The sequence below is a fragment of the Somniosus microcephalus genome, unplaced genomic scaffold (assembly GCF_052327205.1).
Source record: "Somniosus microcephalus isolate GS21.2 unplaced genomic scaffold, FLI_Smic_1.0 unresolved_chr3, whole genome shotgun sequence".
Taxonomy (NCBI): domain Eukaryota; kingdom Metazoa; phylum Chordata; class Chondrichthyes; order Squaliformes; family Somniosidae; genus Somniosus; species Somniosus microcephalus.
In genome coordinates, this window is record NW_028225181.1 from 63110887 (window position 1) to 63130671 (window position 19785).

Below are 19785 nucleotides of genomic sequence, written 5' to 3' on the forward strand. Positions count from 1 at the left end.
ATCGGCAGACGATATGTCCAACAGGGTCAGGGGTTGTTCCTGCAGCCGCGCGGCGCCACTTAAAGAGCAGGTGTCAGGCGGCAACATTTTATTTTGGCCGACTGCCAGCACTTGCCCCCTTCCCCTTTCTTCTTCGGGGTGTCAGCCGCGATCGCTCAGCCCGGCGCTCCTCTTGATCCGACACCCCACTCCCCGGTGGTCCAGCAGGGCCCCAGTGTGCGCAGTGCTAGGCTCCTCCCCGTTAATCAGGGAGGGAGGTCTGCTATGACACGGTGCTATGTGCCGACGGGCGTGGCACTGTTACATGAAGTGCCAGGAAATTCACTGGTAGCGCCTCAAGAGGGAAGGGAGCGATTCCAGTAGCACCCCGCCTCCTGCTTGGGGCGCTACCACTGAATTTAATGCGCAGGGGCGCTAACTTTTTCGGGGGGCTAAAATTAGCCCCTGTGATGTTAGCGACCCAAAGGGGGCATCACCGAATTTCCCCCTAAGAGTCTAAATGGGCTGGAGGAGCAGAGGGTTCCAGGGATACAGATACACAAATCACTAAAAGTAGCGACACACGTTAATAAGGCCATTAAAAAAAAGCACTGGGGTACATTCCTAAAGGAGCCTTCTGTTCCTTGCCTAGGAGCTCAGAACCATGGCAGAGAGCGGCTGGGACACGTTTCTCACACGCCTCGAGATTAACCCTCATTGGGAATTTGCTGTCAGTGAAGAGAGAGAAGAAAGACCAAAGTGCCGTTTGCCCCTCTCAGTGTGGCCTTGAAGGACTGTGTCCAGGCTGGAGTTTTGTTCCCGCCGTACGATCCTCCCCCAGATTGTCCTTTCTGAGCTCCAGCCAGGTGATGCTAAACACTCAGGTGGGAAAAACAAAAATCTACAACAATGTGTTTAAAACAAAGTTGATTTATTGGACATATATCCAGAATATTAAACTCCAGCCCAGGTACAGGGGTTATTAACATCAGCAGAAACAATCCCCACCTGTCAAAATGAACATGGTTCAGTCCTGGATGTGATTAACAGCAGCAACAACAGAATCCAACCCCTGCAGTCACTTGTGACCTTGCTGGTGTGTCAGCAGGTTGGATGAACGAGTGAATCCCTTCCCACACACGGAGCAGGTGAACGGCCTCTCCCCAATGTGAGTGCGCTGGTGTCTCAGCAGGGTGGATGACTGAGCGAATCCCTTCCCACACACGGAGCAGGTGAACGGCTTCTCCCCAGTGTGAACACGTTGATGGCATATCAGTTGCCCGGAACTTTTAAAGCACTTCCCACAGTCCGAGCATTTAAAAGGTCTCTCCCCAGTGTGAACTCGCTGGTGTATCAGCAGGTGGGATGACAGAGTGAATCCCTTCCCACACTCAGAGCAGGTGAACTGCCTCTCCCCAGTGTGAACTCGCTTGTGTGTCAGCAGGGTGGATGACTGAGTGAATCCCTTCCCACACACGGAGCAGGTGAATGGCCTCTCCCCAGTGTGAACTCGCTGGTGATTCAGCAGGTTGGATGACTGAGTGAATCCCTTCCCACACACGGAGCAGGTGAATGGCCTCTCCCCAGTGTGAGTGCGCTGGTGTACAGTGAGCCCAGATAATCCCCTGAACCCAGTCCCGCAGTGAGAGCACCTGAACGGTCTCTCGTCAGTGTGAACACATTGATGGCGTATCAGTTCCCCAGAACTTTTAAAGCCCTTCCCACAGTCCGAGCATTTAAAAGGACGCTCCCCAGTGTGAACTCGCTGGTGTATCAGCAGGTGGGATGACTGAGTGAATCCCTTCCCACACACGGAGCAGGTGAACGGCCTCTCCCCACTGTGAGTGTGCTGGTGTACAGTGAGGTGAGATGACTGCCTAAACCCAGTCCCGCAGTGCGAGCACCTGAACGGTCTCTCATCAGTGTGAACACGTTGATGGCGTATCAGTTCCCCGGAACTTTTAAAGCACTTCCCACAGTCCGAGCATTTAAAAGGACTCTCCCCAGTGTGAACTCGCTGGTGTCTCAGCAGGATGGATGACTGAGTGAATCCCTTCCCACACTCAGAGCAGGTGAACGGCCTCTCCCTGGTGTGAATGGTGCTTTTTGCTTCCATATTCAAAGGCCGATGATATTCAGTTCCTGATGAATCAAGTGACTGTCAGATCTTGACGTGATGTGTGGTTTGAGTTTCCCGTCTGCAAATCCTCCCCTTCTAATACCCTGTAAAATGAATTTAAAACAGGGAGCGTGAGAGAGAACCCACTAAAGAGGCAGGTTGTGAAATTGAGCTCAATGAATCTGGTTATTTGTGGGGCCGGCACTAGAAAAAAGTGACCATGAAAGCTGCCGGATTGTCATAAAATCCGACTGGTTCACTAATGTCCCTCAGTGAAGGGAATCTGCCACCTGGTCTGGGCCTCTATGAGAGAGAGAGAGAGAGAGAGAGAGAGAGAGAGAGGGAGGGAGAGAGAGAGAGAGAGAGAGAGGTGGGAGGGGGCGAAGGAGATGGACTTTATACATCTGCAACTCGACCAGAACTTTGACAGAACCTCCAAAACCCGCAACCTCCAGCACCTAGAAGGACAAAGGCAGAAGGTGCATGGGAGCACCATCACCTCCAAGTTCTCCCAGTCACACACCATCCTGACTTGGACATATATCGCCGTTGCTACATCATCACTGGGTGAAAATCCTGGAACTCCTCACACAACAGCATTGTGGGAGTACCTTCACCACACGGACTGCAGCGGTTCAAGAAGGCGGCCCACCATCACCTTCTCAACGGGAAGATGGGGATTGGCAACATATTCCGGTCTTGCGAGCGACGCCCACATCCCAAGAATGAATTAAAACAAATCTGCAGATGTAAACTGGATTAAAAGCCTCTACAGAAATACTTATTCCTAAAACAATACTCTTTTACATTGTAGGGACAGTGTCTGTGTAACAACCTAATCTCCCCAGAATCCACCTCCTTTGACAGTCTCACATTGGAAATTGTTGGGTCCTCCTGGGCTCAGAAGTACTGGGGGTTAAACCCAGCAGCTTCTCCTCCATCTCCACTCCAGCTCAAACTGAAGCAACAAAAAGACCTTCACAGGCGGCCAGGGACCTACCTTCCGTCAGCCTGCAATAAATCTCTTCCCCACAGCTGCTGGCTAATGGCGGCCGCAGCACCCACAATTCACCGCGCCCCAGAAACCACTCTATTCAACGCGCTGATTTACCCGCTGAGAGTGCGCATGCTCCCCGGGGCCGCGGGCCATTCTGGGAGCCTGGCTCCTGTCCTTTGTCCCGAGTCTGACATGGTGGAACCGGCTGAAGAAACCGGGAAGCGGCGGCTCGGTTGGGGGAGGCGCTGCACCCTGGGTTTCCTGGTGCCAGGGCCCTGGTCGCACGTCCGCTGGGCCTGACCGCTCTGATTCTGATTGAGGTTCTTGATGAGGTAACAGAGAGGGTTAATGAGGGCAATGCGGTTAACGTGGTGTACATGGATTTCCAAAAGGCGTTCGACAAGTGCCACATAATAGGCTTGCCAGCAAAGTTGAAGCCCATGGAATAAAAGGGACAGTGGCAGCATGGATACGGAATTGGCAAAGTGACAGGGAACAGAGTAGTGGTGAACGGTTGTTTTTCCAGACTGGAGGAAGGTATCCAGTGGTGTTCCCCAGGGGTCGGTACTAGGACCACTGCTTTTCTTGAGAGATATATATATATATTATATCTATCTATCTTCTATCTTCTTCTTCTATAATATATAAAAGGATACATCTGTCTGTCTGTCTGTCTATCTGTCTGTCTGTCCGGCTATACACTCTAAAGTTATAGAGCGTACCTACACGTGCGTTACATCAAAAGAAAGCTTGCGATTCCGGAACGGTCGTAAGCGTATTTACGTTTTGGCTGGACAAAAATTGCGCCCGCGGTATCCAAATTTTTTTAAAAATTCCGCTCATTATCTGCTCATTAGCATTGCGTTACATCGAGGTCGACCAATCATACGGTCCAGTGACCCGACGGTCGACCAATCGGTGCCTGTGTGGGCGGGCCTTATCGTTCTGAACCGAGGTGAGTCGACGCTATCTTGATTCCAAACTTTTCATTTCTTTTTCCTGCTTTCTGCGTGTTTCTTTTCAAATCTACATTTCCACCAAAAAAAGTCGCTTTTAAAACACAAAATGTTTAAAAAAGTTAATTCATTTGTAAATCTTTTTTCTAACCTCTATAATTTTCCTACCTTTCACCGTTTTTCCAGGCAGGCCTCGAAGCCTGGGCGCCCGATTCCGAACCAGCGGCCAGCCATCTTGGTAAAGGCTGGCTGGGCTCACTGCAAGCTCCTCGCGCTGCACAGCGCACGCCAGCCGCAATCGGCCGTCTCAAGCCGCTCAGGCCCGGAGATCGGGAGGCGGAGAGTTACCAAGGCAACCAGGCCCGGCCAGCCGCAATCGGCCGTCTCAGGCCCGGCCTCGGAAGGGCGGGGCTCGGGCTCACTGGGGCGCTGCGCTCGGCATGTCAGTGCGTGGGGCGGCACGGAGCTCAACGGAGCCATCGCCGGCAGAGGGGAGAGGATCTGCTGGCTCCCCCCTCCCTTTCTCCCCCCCTCCCTTCCTCCCCCCCTTGGTGACCGGGAGGGGTCGCTGTGCCGGACTCAGTCCAAACCGTCGCTCCCTGTGCGCATACGCGGACTATCATCTGTCAATCAACCATCAGCCAGAAGAGGTCGCTGGTGAGACCAGTGAAGAAAGAAACACTTGCATTTCTGTAGCACCTTTCACCACCACCGGACGTCCCAAAGTGTTTTACAGCTAATGAAGTACTTTTGAAGTGTAGTCACTGTTGTAATGTAGGAAATGCGGCACACAGCAAGCTCCCACAAACAGCAATGTGATAATGACCAGATAATCTCTCTTTTTGTTAAATCTGTTTCTCTCTCTACGGATGTTGCCTGGCCTGCTGAGTGTTTCCAGCATTTCCTGTTGTTATTTCAGATTTCCAGCATCCGCAGTATTTTGCTATTATCCTTTTGTTACATTGATTGAGGGATAAACATTGGCTAGGACACCGGGGATATTTCCCCTGCTCTTTCCCAACAAACCGTCGATATTCTCCTGTAGCCTGAGGCTTCCCTCCTCGCTATTTACCACTCCACCAATTTTCGTGTCATCTGCGAACTTACTGATCATACCTCCTACATTCATATCTAAATCATTAATGTACACTACAAACAGCAAAGGACCCAGACCCTGTGGTACACCACAGGACACAGGCTTCCAGTCACAAAAACAACCTTCGACCATCACCCTCTGCCTCCTGCCACTAAGCCAATTTTGGATCCAATGTGCCAAATTGCCCTGGATCCCATGGGGTCTTACCTTCTTGACCAGTCTCCCATGTGGGACTTTGTCAAAAGCCTTACTGAAGTCCATGTAGACTACATCAACTGGACTGCCCTCATCCACACACCTGGTCACCCCCAATCGAAAAATTCAATCAAATTGGTTAGACATGATCTCCTCCCTGACAAAGCCATGCTGACTATCCTTGATTAATCCTTGCCTCTCCAAGTGGAGACTAATTCTGTCCCTCAGAATTTTATCCAATAATTTCCCTACCATTGATGTTCGGCTCACTGGCCTGTAATTCCCTGATTTATCCCTACTACTACCTTTCTTGAATAATGGTACGTTAGCTGTTCTCCAGTCCTCTGGCACCTCCCCTGTGGCCAGAGAGGTTCTGAAAATTTGTGTCAGAGCCGCTGCAATCTCCTCCCTTGCCTCACACAGCAGGCTGGGATACATCTCGTCTGGGCCTGGGGGTTTATCCACTTTTAAGCCCGCTAAAACCACCAGTACCTCCTCCCTCTCAATACTAATTTGTTCAAGTATATCACAATCCCCCTGCCTGATTTCTATGCCTGCATTGTCCTTATCCATAGTGAACACAGATGCAAAATATTTATTTAAAACCTCACCTACATCTTCTGGCTCTGCACACAGATTGCCACTTTGGTCCCTAATGGGCTCTACTCTTTCCCTGGTTATCCTCTTGCCCTTAATATACCAACAAAACACCTTGGGATTTTCCTTTATTTTGCCCGCCAGTGTTTTTTCATGACCCTCTTCGCTCTCCTAATTTCTTTTTTTAAGTACCCCCCTGCACTTTCTGTACTCCTCTAGGGCTTCCACTGCTTTTTGTCCTTTGTATCTGCCAAAAGCCACCCTTTTTTTCCTAATCCATTCTTGTATGTCCATCTCCAGCACCGGTGTGTATCTGAGTCAATGGGACTCTCTCTGACCATTCTCCCCAGTCCATCTCCAGGGCCAGTGTGTATCTGAGTCAATGGGCCTCTCTCTGACCTTGCTCCCCAGTCCATCTCCAGGACCAGCGTGTATCTGAGCCAATGGGACTCTGTCTGTACTTTCTCCCCAGTCCATCTCCAGGACCAGTGTGCGCCTGAGTCAATGGGACTCTCTCTGACGTTTCTCCCCAGTCCATATCAGTCTTTACAGTAGAAGACACTAAGAATATCCCAACACTGGACAAACAGGGGACTAAAGGGGGGGGGGGGGGGAGGAGCTAAACATGATCAAAATCACTAAGGAAGTGGTACTCGGTACAATAATGGGGCTCAAGGCGGATAAATCGCCTGGACCTGATAGCTTACATCCTAGGGTCTTGAGGGAAGTGGCGGTAGGGATTGTGGATGCATTGGTAATAATTTTCCAAAACTCCCTGGACTCGGCAAAGGTCCCGGCAGACTGGAAAACTGCTAATGTAACACCCTTATTTAAAAAGGGCAGTAGACAGAAGGCTGGAAACTATAGACCGGTTAGCCTAACATCTGTGGTAGGTAAAATTTTGGAGTCCATTATTAAGGAGACAGTAACAGGACATTTGGATAAACATAATTTAATAGGACAAAGTCAGCATGGTTTTATGAAGGGGAAGTCATGTTTGACAAATTTGCTGGAGTTCTTTGAGGAAGTAACATACAGGGAGGATAAAGGGGAACCAGTGGACGTAGTGTATTTAGACTCCCAAAAGGCATTTGACAAGGTGCCACGCAAAAGATTATTGCTTAAGATAAAAAATCACAGGATTGGGGGTAATATTCTGGCATGGATAGAGGATTGGCTATCTAACAGAAGGCAGAGAGTTGGGATAAGTGGTTCATTCTCAGACTGGCAATCAGTAACTAGTGGTGTTCCGCAGGGGTCAGTGCTGGGTCCCCAACTCTTTACAATCTATATTAACGATTTAGAGGAGGGGACCGAGTGTAACATATCAAAGTTTGCAGATGATACTAAGATGGGAGGGAAAGTAGTGAGTGAGGAGGACATAAAAAACCTGCAAGGGGACATAGACAGGCTAAGTAAGTGGGCAGAGATTTGGCAGATGGAATACAATACTGGAAAGTGTGAGGTTATGCACTTTGGCAGGAAAAATCGTAGAGCAAGTTATTATCTTAATGGCAAGAAACTGGAAAGTACTGAAGTACAAAGGGATCTGGGGGTCCTGGTGCACGAAACTCAAAAGGTTAGTATGCAGGTGCAGCAAGTGACTAAGAAGGCCAATGGAATGTTGGCTTTCATTGCTAAGGGGATAGAATATAAAAATAGGGAGGTATTGCTTCAGTTGTACAATGTATTGGTGAGACCGCACCTGGAATACTGCGTACAGTTTTGGTGTCCATACTTAAGAAAGGACATACTTGCTCTCGAGTCAGTACAAAGAAGGTTCACTCGGTTAATCCCGGGGATGAGGGGATGGACATATGAGGAGAGGTTGAGTAGATTGGGACTCTACTCATTGGAGGAGTTCAGAAGAATGAAAGGCGAGCTTATTGAAACATATAAGATTGTGAAGGGGTTGGATCGGGTGGATGCGGGGAGGATGTTCCCGATGATGGGTGAAACTAGAACTAGGGGGCATAGTCTTAGAATAAGGGGCTGCTCTTTCAAAACTGAGATGAGGAGGAACTACTTCACTCAGAGGGTGGTAGGTCCATGGAATATGCTGCCCCAAAAAGCTGTCGAAGCTACATCATTACATAAATTTAAAACAGAAATAGACAGTTTCCTAGAAGTAAAGGGAATTAAGGGTTACGGGGAGCGGGCAGGAATTTGGACATGAGTCTAGGTTCGGATCGGTCATGGCCCTGTGGGGAGCGGAGCGGGCCCAGGGGCCGTGTAGCCTGATCCTGCTCCTATTTCGTGTGTCTAATTCTGTTAGATTCAGGAGATGGTTCTGTGATAGTGGATTGGCGGTTAGGATCAGATCAGCCATGATCTTATTGAATGGCGGAGCAGGCTCGAGGGGCCGATTGGCCTACTCCTGCTCCTATTTCTTATGTTCTTATAACCAGTGTGTATCTGAGTCAATGGGACTCTCTCTGACCTTTCTCCCCAGTCCATCTCCAGGACCAGTGTGTATCTGAGTCAATGGGCCTCTCTCTGACCTTTCTCCCCAGTCCATCTCCAGGACCAGTGTGTTTCTGAGTCAATGGGACTCTCTCTGAACTTTCTCCCTCGCGCGCCCACTTCGACCCAAGGTTCCCAGAGATTGCCTAAGAGAGGCCGGCGCTGCTGTAAATGCCGGAGATTCTCTGATCCACACTCACCGCACCATCCGCCGCTCCTCAGTCCCGCCGCCATTTTATCTCCTTCCTCAAACCGGAGCCTCATCCGGGGACTGCGAGCAGCACCGAGCATGCGCACTGCGGCCACGCAGCCCGCGCTTAAAGTCCGTCACGGAGTCCGTCTCTTCTATTGGCTGCAACTCGTAGATTAACAGCTGCGCTCACCAATCGCAGCCCGCAACGCCTCGGGGCCCCGCCCACTGTGTTAAAAGGCCGCCGCCAGCTCCGGGGTCACGTGGCTCCTGACCGGCCGTTCAACTGCCTCAGCGCGCGGGTGAGGTCATAGCCCCGCCCACCGCGAGCCCTTGTTGCCCAAGGTGCCGGCCGACTGCTGCCCCTTCTCCCCGGGCGGGCGGCGGCTGTCCTTCCCCCGGGGGCCGGACTCCTCTCTAACTCTGTTCTCCTACTGCTCCTCCCCGCTCCGGCTTTTGTAGCAGCCGCCGGCCCCGCCCCGCCCAGCCCAGCCGCGTCTTCTGATTGGCTGAAAACCCGGCAAATCTCCGCCTCTGATTGGCGCATTTTTCAATCCGCTCCAACCTCGGACAGCAACGAAAAAGGCGGCTTATAGAATAAGAGCTCGTCTGTGAATCAGACTCGTTATTGTTAAAGTGATGGCCCTCTGTGGGACTGAATATTAACCAGTTATTAAAATCATTGCATCTGTGGGACTGAATAATAAGCATTATTGTTAAAATCATTGCTCTGTGGGATTGAATAATAATCGTTAAAATTATGATATCTGGGACTGAATAATAATTAAAACTATGGCATTTGTGAGACTAAATAATAATCATTAATGTTAAAGATTGTCATCTGTGGGACTGAATAATCATTTTAATTAAAATTACAGCGTCTGTGGGACTGAATAATCATTAAAATGGCATCTGTGAGACTGAATAATTCATTATTAAATTGTGAATTATGGCAAATTGATCCTTTAAAATTACTGGTTCCTGAATTGACAGATTTAATTTCATTTTAGCTTTTCAGCGACCCGCTTATAAATGAGTGCTTTGTACAAAACAGGGCAGTGACAATACATCATTTTGTTATATGTTTGTTAAATTTCAATCTATTTTAAATTAACGATATACTGTATTACAAAAACACACCAACAAAATCTGAACATGCGACAAAAAAATGAAAGTGAGGGTTAAATAAAGAAAGGATGATAAAACATTTTTTTTAAAGAGTTTCATTCTTTATGCTGTCCATATTTCAAATGTCATTAGTCAAATGAATATAGTCCCTTCTGGATCTGGTGAGTGGCTCTGAAAAGAGCCTTTAGGTTGAGTTTTTAAGGTGGGAGGAACGAGAGGCTTTATTTGCAGCTGGTATATTTGGTGACTGCTTTCGTCCCCTTGGAGACGGCGTGCTTGGCCAGTTCCCCGGGCAGCAGGAGGCGGATGGCAGTCTGGATCTCCCGGCCGGGAGGAGATGGTCCGGCGTGCTTGTCCAGTTCCCCGGGCAGCAGGAGGCGGACGGCGGTCTGGATCTCCCGGCCGGGAGGAGATGGTCCGGCGTGCTTGGCCAGTTCCCCGGGCAGCAGGAGGCGGACGGCGGTCTGGATCTCCCAGCCGGGAGGAGATGGTCCGGCGTGCTTGGCCAGTTCCCCGGGCAGCAGGAGGCGGACGGCGGTCTGGATCTCCCGGCCGGGAGGAGATGGTCCGGCGTGCTTGGCCAGTTCCCCGGGCAGCAGGAGGCGGACGGCGGTCTGGATCTCCCAGCCGGGAGGAGATGGTCCGGCGTGCTTGGCCAGTTCCCCGGGCAGCAGGAGGCGGACGGCGGTCTGGATCTCCCGGCTGGGAGGAGATGGTCCGGCGTGCTTGGCCAGTTCCCCGGGCAGCAGGAGGCGGACGGCGGTCTGGATCTCCCGGCCGGGAGGAGATGGTCCGGCGTGCTTGGCCAGTTCCCCGGGCAGCAGGAGGCGGACGGCGGTCAGGATCTCCCGGCCGGGAGGAGATGGTCCGGCGTTTGGTGCACTCTTTTGGTTGGTGCTTAAACAAATTGACTGTAAATTAACAAAAGTTCAAATAAAACTTAAACAAATCAAATTAAAATTTGGTGGTCCGGGTTGATGATGCACTCCAGTCCCCGCAGCACCCAGCAGTTGCGGAAGTACTCAAGCGTGCCGGCAGACACCGCGTGCTCCATCTCCAGGGCCACCCGGGCGCGAACATGGCCGCGCAAGAGAGGCAGGCAATCTGGCTGGACGACCCCCTCGACCGCCGCTGCCTGGACCAATTGAAGGCTTTTTTAGCCAGGCCCAGGAGCAGGCCTACAAGGCGGTCCTCCAACCTGCCCGCTCCCCTCCGCACCGGGTGACCGCAGATCAAGAGCGTGGGACTGAAGTGCAACCAAAAATCGAGGAGCAGCCCCTTCAGGTAATGAAAGAGGGGCTGCAACCTCTCACACTCCATATATACGTGGAACACCGACTCCTCCAGGCATGGCGTTTGGTGTAATGGATCAGGCGGGGGGCCTCGCTCCAACCTCGGACACCAACGAAAAAGGCGGCTTATAGAATAAGAGCTCGTCTGTGAATCAGACTCGTTATTGTTAAAGTGATGGCCCTCTGTGGGACTGAATATTAACCAGTTATTAAAATCATTGCATCTGTGGGACTGAATAATAATCGTTATTGTTAAAATCATTGCATCTGTCGGATTGAATAATAATCATTATTGTTTAAATTATTGCATCTGTGGGATTGAATAATAATCGTTAAAATTATGGTATCTGGGATTGAATAATAATTAAAACCATGGCATTTGTGAGACTAAATAATAATCATTACTGCTAAAGATTGTCATCTGTGGGACTGAATAATCATTTTAATTAAAATTATAGCGTCTGTGGGACTGGATAATCATTAAAATGGCATCTGTGAGACTGAATAATTCATGATTAAATTGTGAATTATGGCAAATTGATCCTTTAAAATTACTGGTTCCTGAATTGACAGATTTAATTTCATTTTAGCTTTTCAGCGACCCGCTTGTAAATGAGATGCCGGTGTCGGGTCGGGGTGGACCTGCTTCAGCACCTTGTAGATGTAGATGCTGTAACTCTGCTTCCTGGTCTTCCTGCGCTTCTTGTCGCCTTTGGCTCGCTTCTTGGTGGCCGCTTTCTTCGGCCCCTTTTTCGGGGCGATGCCCCTGGACGCCGCTTCAGTCCTGGTGAATGGACGCGAGGGTTTGTGATGGAGAAAGTCTCCCGGATGCGCTATTTAATAGCTAGCCGTATGCAAATGAGGAATCAGAAAGTGAAGGATTCCTATTGGTGAACCAGCGCATAAGTATCTATTGTGAGTTAGGAACAAGGGGTGCCAACTGGCCAATCAGAAACGCTCATGGTGTTGCAGCTGGTTTCAGGCACGTGGGGGAGAGTCTCCACATGGCTGCAGCTTGAAAAATATATTACAACAGGAAAATACTGCGGAATCTGAAATAGCAACAGAAAATGCTGGAAATACTTGATGAAGTGTCCCAGGCCTGAAACGTTAACTCTGTTTCTCTCTCCACGGATGCTGCCTGGCCAGCTGAGTATTTCCAGCATTTTCGGTTGAAAAATACATTTTTGGTACCATAAGTTGCCCTGTTAAATTGTAGACTGCTTGCCCGACATTGATCCAGCTGAATGTTGGGAAGACCGGTCCCCGCCACTAACTGTGTCCCCACGTCACCGACTCCCTCCCTCTCCCTGGGCAGCTGGCTGAGCCAGACTGTTCGCAACCGTGGTGTCATATTTCAACCCCCACCCCTCTCAGATGAGCTTCCGACCACATATCCACGCCAGCACTAAGACCGGCTATTTCCGCCGCCGGTACATCACCCGACCCCGCCTCTGCCTCAGCTCATCTGCTGCTGAAACCCTCATCCATGCCTTTGTTCCCTCTAGACTTGACTATTCCAACGCACTCCTGGCTGGCCTCCCACATTCCACCCTACGTAAACTTGAGATCATCCAAAACTCTGCTGCCCGTGTCCGCACGTGCACCAAGTCCCGTTCAACCATTACCCCTTGTGCTCGCTGACCGACAGAGGCTCCCGGTTAAGCAACGCCTCGATTAAAAAAATCTCATCCTTGTTTTCAAATTCCTCCATGGACTCGCACCCCCCTCCTCCCCCACACTCACACAAAGCTAGGTGGGCATGTGTGCTGTGAGGAGGATGCCGAGAAACTCCAGTATGATTTGGACAGGTTGGGCGATTGGGCAGATGCATGGTAGATGCAGTATAACGTGGATAAATGCGAGGTTGTCCACATTGGTGGCAAAAACAGGGAGGCAGATTATTATCTGAATGGCAATAGATTGGGAGAAGGGGAAGTGCAACGAGACCTGGGTGTTCTTGTGCACCAGTCGTTGAAGGTAAGCATGCAGGTGCAGCAGACAGTTAAGAAGGGAAAAGGTATGCTGGCCTTCATAGCAAGAGGGTTCGAGTACAGGAGCAAAGATGTCGTGCTGCAGTTGTACAGGGCCTTGGTGAAACCACACCTTGAGTATTGTGTGCAGTTTTGGTCGCCTTATCTGAGGAAGGATGTTCTTGCCATGGAGGGAGTGCAGCAAAGATTCAGCAGACTGATACCTGGGATGGCAGGAATGATGTATGAGGAGAGATTGGGTCAATTGGGCTTATACTCACTGGAGTTTAGAAGAATGAGAGGGGATCTCATTGAAACTTATAAAATTCTAACAGGACTAGACAGACTAGATGCAGGAAGGCTGTTCCCGATGGCGGGGAGTCCAGAACCAGCGGTCACCATCTACGGATAAGGGGAAAGCCATTTAGGACTGAGATGAGGAGGAATTTCTTCACCCAGAGAGTGGTGAACCTGTGGAATTCTCTACCACAGAAGGCAGTGGAGGCCAATTCATTAAATATATTCCAGAGAGAGTTAGATATATTTCTTAAGGCTAAAGGGATCAAGGGATATGGGGAGAAGGCAGGGACAGGGTACTGAGCTTGGATGATCAGCCATGATCTCATTGAATGGCGGAGCATGCTCGAGGGGCCGAATGGCCTACTCCTGCTCCTATCTTCTATGTTTCTATGTTTTTTCTATGTTTCTACCGTTATTTAATGGAATTAAATCCTCTCTACCTCTCTCTCTCCGCCTTTAAAACGCTCCTTAAAACCTACGTCTTTCTGTCCTAATATCTCCCGATGTGGCTCGGTGTCAATGTTTGTCTGATTACTCTCCTGTTAAACGTCTTAGGACATTTCACTGCATTAAAGGCACTATATGAATGCAAGTTGTTGTTGGAATACCTAGACTAGGCAGATGGATCATGGAGACCTGGGATTATCATTAGCAGCATGACTCGATATTTCATCCATAAACCACGCCTGAAATCAAATATAAAGAGGCACATTCTTTGACAAAGATACACATAAAACATACCATAGTCACGCTGAAGCAAAGATTCTGCTGCTTGAACAGGTCTGGGAGGGTGGAGGGTGGGGGCTGTCCTATTGCACAGCGCTAGAAAGGTATCCATTATAGTGGTATGCTGCACAGTGCATAATTATGCTCTCAGAAGACACGTCACCATGCATTGGTTGGGACAGGAAGGACAGTCAGGATCGACAGAGGCTGAGCTCACGGCTGGCTGCTCCACCAGACTGGCAGGCAAGGAAGACAAGCCCAGCAACTTCTAATGGACAACCATTTCAATTAGACATTCAAAGGTCACTTCAGCACAAGCATTGCTGAACTCATGTTCCCAACTAAACTGATGCACCAAACCCATCCACACCATTATGCTCTCCCCAACCCCGGCCATCAAACATATCAATCCCATTCATTTCCTTCTACAGAAATGGGCCCCAGTAAGAGTGAAAACGTGATTCCAATAAACAGTGCAGGATTCATTATGAATTAATGCCTCTTTATCCCACTGTTTCTCTGTGTCCAGCGCGTCTCCAACTACCTAATGTAAGCGACCTGACGGACGTGACTGAATGTTTACTTGGATACAGATGACTCTTTACCTCCTTCTGCTGGGCCATAAGGTTGCCCTGTTAATGCTGCATCTAACACTGCAGCGGCTGCCTGAGATTGCACTCTCTGGCTCAGTTGGATGGCAAGGATACAGCAGGACCCCGAGCAACAACTCCCTTCTCCAATATATCCAAGTTTGCTGATGATACAAAGCTGGGTGGGAATGTAAGTTGTGAGGAGGATGCAAAGAGGTGTCAAGGGGATATAGACAGGCTAAGTGAGTGGGCAAGAACATGGCAACTGGAATATAATGCGGAAAAATGTGAAGTTATCCACTTTGGTAGGAAAAATAGAAAAGCAGAGTATTTTTTAATTGGTGGGAGATTGGGAAATGCTGGTGTTCAGAGGGACCTGGGTGTCCTTGTACACGAATCACTCCAAGTTAACATGCAGGTACAATTAGAAAAGCAAATGGTATGTTGGCCTTTATTACAAGAGGATTTGCGTATAAGAGTAAAGAAGTCTTACTGCAATTATGTAGGGCCCTGGTGAGGCCACACCTGGAGTATTGTGTGCAGTTTTGGTCTCCTTACCTAAGGAAGGATATACTTGCCATAAAGGGAGAGCAACAAAGGTTCACCAGACTGGTTCCTGGGATGGGGAGATTGTCCTTTGAGGAGAGGTTGAGTGGACTAGGCCTATATTCTCTAGAGTTTATTAGATTGAGAGGTGATCTCATTGAAACATACACAAGTCTGACAGGGCTTGACAGGGTCGATGCAGGGAGGATGTTTCCCCTGGCTGGGGAGTCTAGAACCAGGGGTCAGTCTCAAAATAAGGGGTCGGCCATTTAGGATGGAGGTGAGAAATGTCTTCTCTAGAGGGTTGTGAAACTTTGGAATTCTGTACCCCAGAGGGCTAAGGAGGCTCAGTCGTTGAGTATATTCAAGACAGAGAAATAGATTGTTTAATATTAAGGGCATCAGGGGATAGTTCAGGAAAGTGGAGATGAGGTGGTGGAGCAGGCTCGAAGGGCCAAATGGCCGACTCCTGTTCCTATTTCTTATGTTCTTATCTGTGCCTACTCCTGCCACGCCCCATTGTCAAATCTCGCAGTGAGGTTGACCAGAATTTTTACTTTTCACAGCCCTCTTGTCGATTGAATGGGTGGCTATTAAAAGAGCCTTTTTTCTTTGGTTCAGATCCATAATTTTATTTTAATCTTTTCAACCGCCGAATCCATAGAGTGTCCGCCCCTGGTGTTTCAGCGCGTACACCACGTCCAGGGCAGTGACCATCCTGCGCTTCGCGTGTTCTGTGTCGGTGACCGAGTCTCTGATGATGTTCTCCAGGAAGACCTTCAGCACACCCCGGGTCTCTTCGTAGATGAGACCGGAGATGCGCTTGACGCCGCCTCGCCGAGCCAGGCGGCGGATGGCGGGCTTGGTGATGCCCTGGATGTTGTCACGAAGGACTTTGCTGTGCCGCTTGACTCCGCCTTTCCCCAGCCCCTTACCCCCTTTCCCTCTGCCGGTCATAACTGAAACTTAAGCTATTGCAAAAGAAACAACCCCAGTAATTGAATTGGGAATAAGAGTTTTTGGCGCCGCACACTCCTTTTATACAATGCTGGCGGACCTGGTTGGAAACCCATAAATGGGCGGAGTCAGGATGAAAATGAGGACTCCCGGTTCCTTCTCAAGTAGCCGATATTGAACTGCACCCGTGGGGGAGATAAGCAAAATACTGCGAATGCTGTCAAACCTGAAATAAAAACAGAAACTGCACGGAATATACGCAGCAGGTTGGGCAGCACCTGTGGAGAGAGAGAGAGAGAAATAGAATCGATCTTCCTTGTGCCAGACCTTGTTTTGGACACAGTTTTGTCTCCTTCAGCTGTGCTTTATTGAAGTCCTTCCCAGTTTTTATCTCCCATTTCATGTTTCGGTCCTTCCAGCAGACGACTTTTCCATTGTACCACTGCTTCCTCCCCCCCTCCGCCTTTGTGGGGTGTTTCCAGTTCACCCGGGTTTTCACAAGTTAACAGGGGTGGAGGGTGGGGGTGGGGAGATGCCTTCAGTTAGATGCAACCTGGATGAAGGCAGCCTAGACACCTCTTTCACAGAGTGTTGTAATCGCTGATAAGCACAATGTTTTAATATAATAATGACTGGGAGATGGCTACTCTCCGAGTCCTCCTGACCCTCAGACTTGAGCACCTACCAGCAATCAGTGAAATCCTAATTGTGATCTGAGGTGAAACCTTTGCTTTAGAAAGTAGCTCCAGGGGTTTCAGAATGCAAGGGCCACTGTATGTGCGTTGTCCATCAGCAGCTTTACCAGCACAAAAATTAATCAGAAGAGCAAATGACAGAATAAACAGCCACTTGCCAATATACAGACAAGACTACTAGGAATCATTCCTAATAGAAATGTTACTCCATCTCCCCACATTTCCAATTGCATGTGATTACTATGGTTTACAATACTAATCAATCTTTGCTAGATAGGAAGGCCTATAAATGCAACATTAATATTTCCTGGTCTATTGCTCAGTAATTGTTTTCCATTGTTTCCCTAAACCTCTCTGTCTCTCCACCTCTCTTTCCTCCTTTAAGACACTCCTAAAACCTCCCTCTTTCATCCACCCTAATCTCTCCTTATGTGGCTCGCTGTCAAATGTTGCTTGATAATCGCTCCTGTGAAGCGCCTTGGGATGTTTTACTACATTGTTGTTGTTTTGTGCACCTCTTAAGTTAATATGCAGCATATTCCTTTCTTTCCTGTGAAATTGGAAGTGGTAGAGAACCAGGAGCCAATGTCGGCCGACAAGAGCAGGGGTGATTTGTGAGCGGGACCTGGTGCGGGATAGGAAGCGGGCAGCAGAGTCTTGGATAAGCTGAAGTTTGCCGAGGATGAAGGAAGGGAGGCTGCCCAGGAGAGCTTTGGAATAGCCGTGCCTGGGGGGCGACAAAGGCATGGATGCGACTTTCAGCAGCAAATGGTCTGAGGCAGGGGCGGAGGCAGGCGATGCCACAGGGGTGGAAGTAGGCGATATTCGTGATGGAGAGTAAGGGGAGAAACCCAGGGGCTAGATTTTCACCTTAGCACTTAGGCGTAAAACGGATGTTGTGGATCGGCCGCCCGTTAAAGAAATCGCCCGATTTTCATTCCGTTGAATTAATGTAGTGAAAATTGGATGACTTCTATAACAGGAAGCCTCGCCAGATTCAACCCCCAGACTGAGCCTTATGACATTTATGAACTAACAAAGCAGGTTCACTCCTAAGTTAGAAATTTCTTCCAAATCCATGGGAATCTTGAATTGTTTTTCTTATTGTTTTGAAAGCCTCTTGCATTAATATACAACATTCCTTTTCTTTTAAATTGGAGGTGTTAGGGAGCCAGGAGCCAAAGTAGGTCAGCAAGGGCAGGGGTGATTTGTGAGAGGGACCTGCTTTCAGCCGTGGCTCAGTGGGTAGCACCCTTGCCGCTTGAATCAGAAGGTTGTGGGTTCAGAACCCCCACTCCAGAAACATCAGCACAAAATCTAGGCTGACACTCCAGTGCAGTGCTGAGGGAGCGCTGCACTGTCGGAGGTGCAGTCTTTCAGATGAGACGTTAAACCGAGGCCCCATCTGCTCCCTCAGGCGGATGTAAATAGATCCCAAGGGCCACGATTTCGAACAAGAGCAGGAGAGTTATCCCCGGTGTCCTGGCCAATATTTATCCCTCAATCATCATAACAAAAACAGATTATCTGGTCTTTATCACATTGCCAGTTTGTGGGAGCTTGCTGTGCGCAAATTGGCTGCTGCATTTCCTACACTGCAACATTAACTACACTTCAAAAGTATTTCATTGGCTGCAAAGAGCTTTGGGACTTCCTGAGGTCATGAAAGGCGCTATACAAATGCAAGTCTTTCTTTACTTAATCACGTTTTTTTTAACTTGTCAGAAACAAGGCTTTTCGTTCGGCTTGTTATACCGAGCGCTCAACCATTCCGTCCAGGGAGTTCAAGACTGCCGTGCTTCTTCAGCCTGGGGAGAACTGGACAAACAGGCCAGGTTGCTTTCTTCAGTGCCCAGGGGTAGTGCTTGGCAGGGCAAAAGCTCCAATGGCAGATATTGGAACAAAAAGCATATCCTTCCATTGTACTGGTTTGTGACCAAATTTTAACCTGGTCTTACGTAGTCATGAAAATCTATAATGAATCTAAAAATGCAAAATTGGACAATTTCCCCAGTCTCCTTTACGTTCTAAACTTTGGTGATTTTAGCAAAGATGGCTATAAAACGGAGGATAGGAGTTAATGGAAGTTTCATGGACTGGCAGAAAATGGGAAGTGGTGTCCTACAGGGACCACCGTTGTTCACCTTATAGATATATATATATAAATGATTTAGACTCAGAAATCGGAGATCTGGAGTCGAAATTTGTTGATTGGCATATAGGAACAGGAGGAGGTCATTCAGCCCCTCGAGCCTGTTCCACCATTCAATGAGATCATGGCTGATCTGTATCTCAACCCCCTCTACCAACCTTGTTCCCGTGACCCTTAATAACTTTGCCTAACAAAAATCAATCAATTTGATACCAAATTGGGGGGGTAGAGCTAATAATGTGGGGAGCTGCACCAAAACACAGGAAGATATAAACAGGCTTGCAGAATGGGCAGATAAATGGCAAATGAAATTCACTATAGCTAAGTGTGAGGTGGTTCATTTTGGTAAGTGGAATAAGGAGGCCACTTATTCCTGGGAATACAGATACAGTACATAAATTGCTAACTGAAGCAACACACCTTGATAAGGTCATAAAGAGTACAAATAAATTACTGAGGTTCATTGCTGGAGAAATTGAATAAAAAAGCAGAGATGCCAATTTATATAGAACCTTGGTTAGACCACCACTGGAGTACTGTGTACTGTTCCTGTATCCATATTACAAAAAGGATACTGAAGCATTGGAAAAACTGCAGGAAAGACTTGCAAGAATGTTTCCAGAATCGAGAGCACGGGAACTATCAACAGGCTGGGGTTCTTTTCTCCCGAGAAGTGATGACTACGAGGAGACCCGATCAAAGTCTTTCAAATTAGGAAGGGGTTCTATGGGGTGGATGTGGAGAAATTGTTTCCACTTGTGGGTCCAGAACAAGTGGGCTTAAACATAAGAGAGCCACTAACAGATCAAATAAGGAATTCAGGAGGATTATTTT

General features: G+C 48.7%; 2 protein-coding genes across 6 annotated transcripts in view; both read right to left on the bottom strand.

The window, feature by feature from the left end:
* LOC147091630 (uncharacterized) overlaps positions 1–19785 on the bottom strand; it is a 262438-nt gene that overhangs the window by 34841 nt on the left and 207812 nt on the right. Inside the window, exons 1-2 of one of the 5 annotated variants that reach the window (XM_085976849.1) lie at positions 8603–9012; positions 892–2194 (exon numbers count right to left, since the gene is read on the bottom strand). In XM_085976849.1, coding sequence (XP_085832975.1) covers positions 1058–2095 — 1038 coding nt within the window. In that variant the 5' untranslated portion in view covers positions 2096–2194; positions 8603–9012 and the 3' untranslated portion in view covers positions 892–1057. Of the gene's footprint in view, positions 1–891; positions 2203–4219; positions 4506–8602; positions 9013–19785 lie in introns of those variants that run through there. The other 4 variants (XM_085976846.1, XM_085976848.1, XM_085976850.1 and 1 more) reach the window with 4 other exon arrangements.
* Positions 15793–16104, bottom strand: LOC147091632 (histone H4-like). Its single transcript, XM_085976859.1, has one exon. The coding sequence runs from the start codon at positions 16102–16104 to the stop codon at positions 15793–15795; it is 312 nt and encodes a 103-aa protein (XP_085832985.1).

What these genes read in the sequence shown, in the direction of transcription:
- LOC147091632 (XM_085976859.1), bottom strand. Translation starts at nt 16,104, where the DNA reads ATGACCGGCAGAGGGAAAGGGGGTAAGGGGCTGGGGAAAGGCGGAGTC.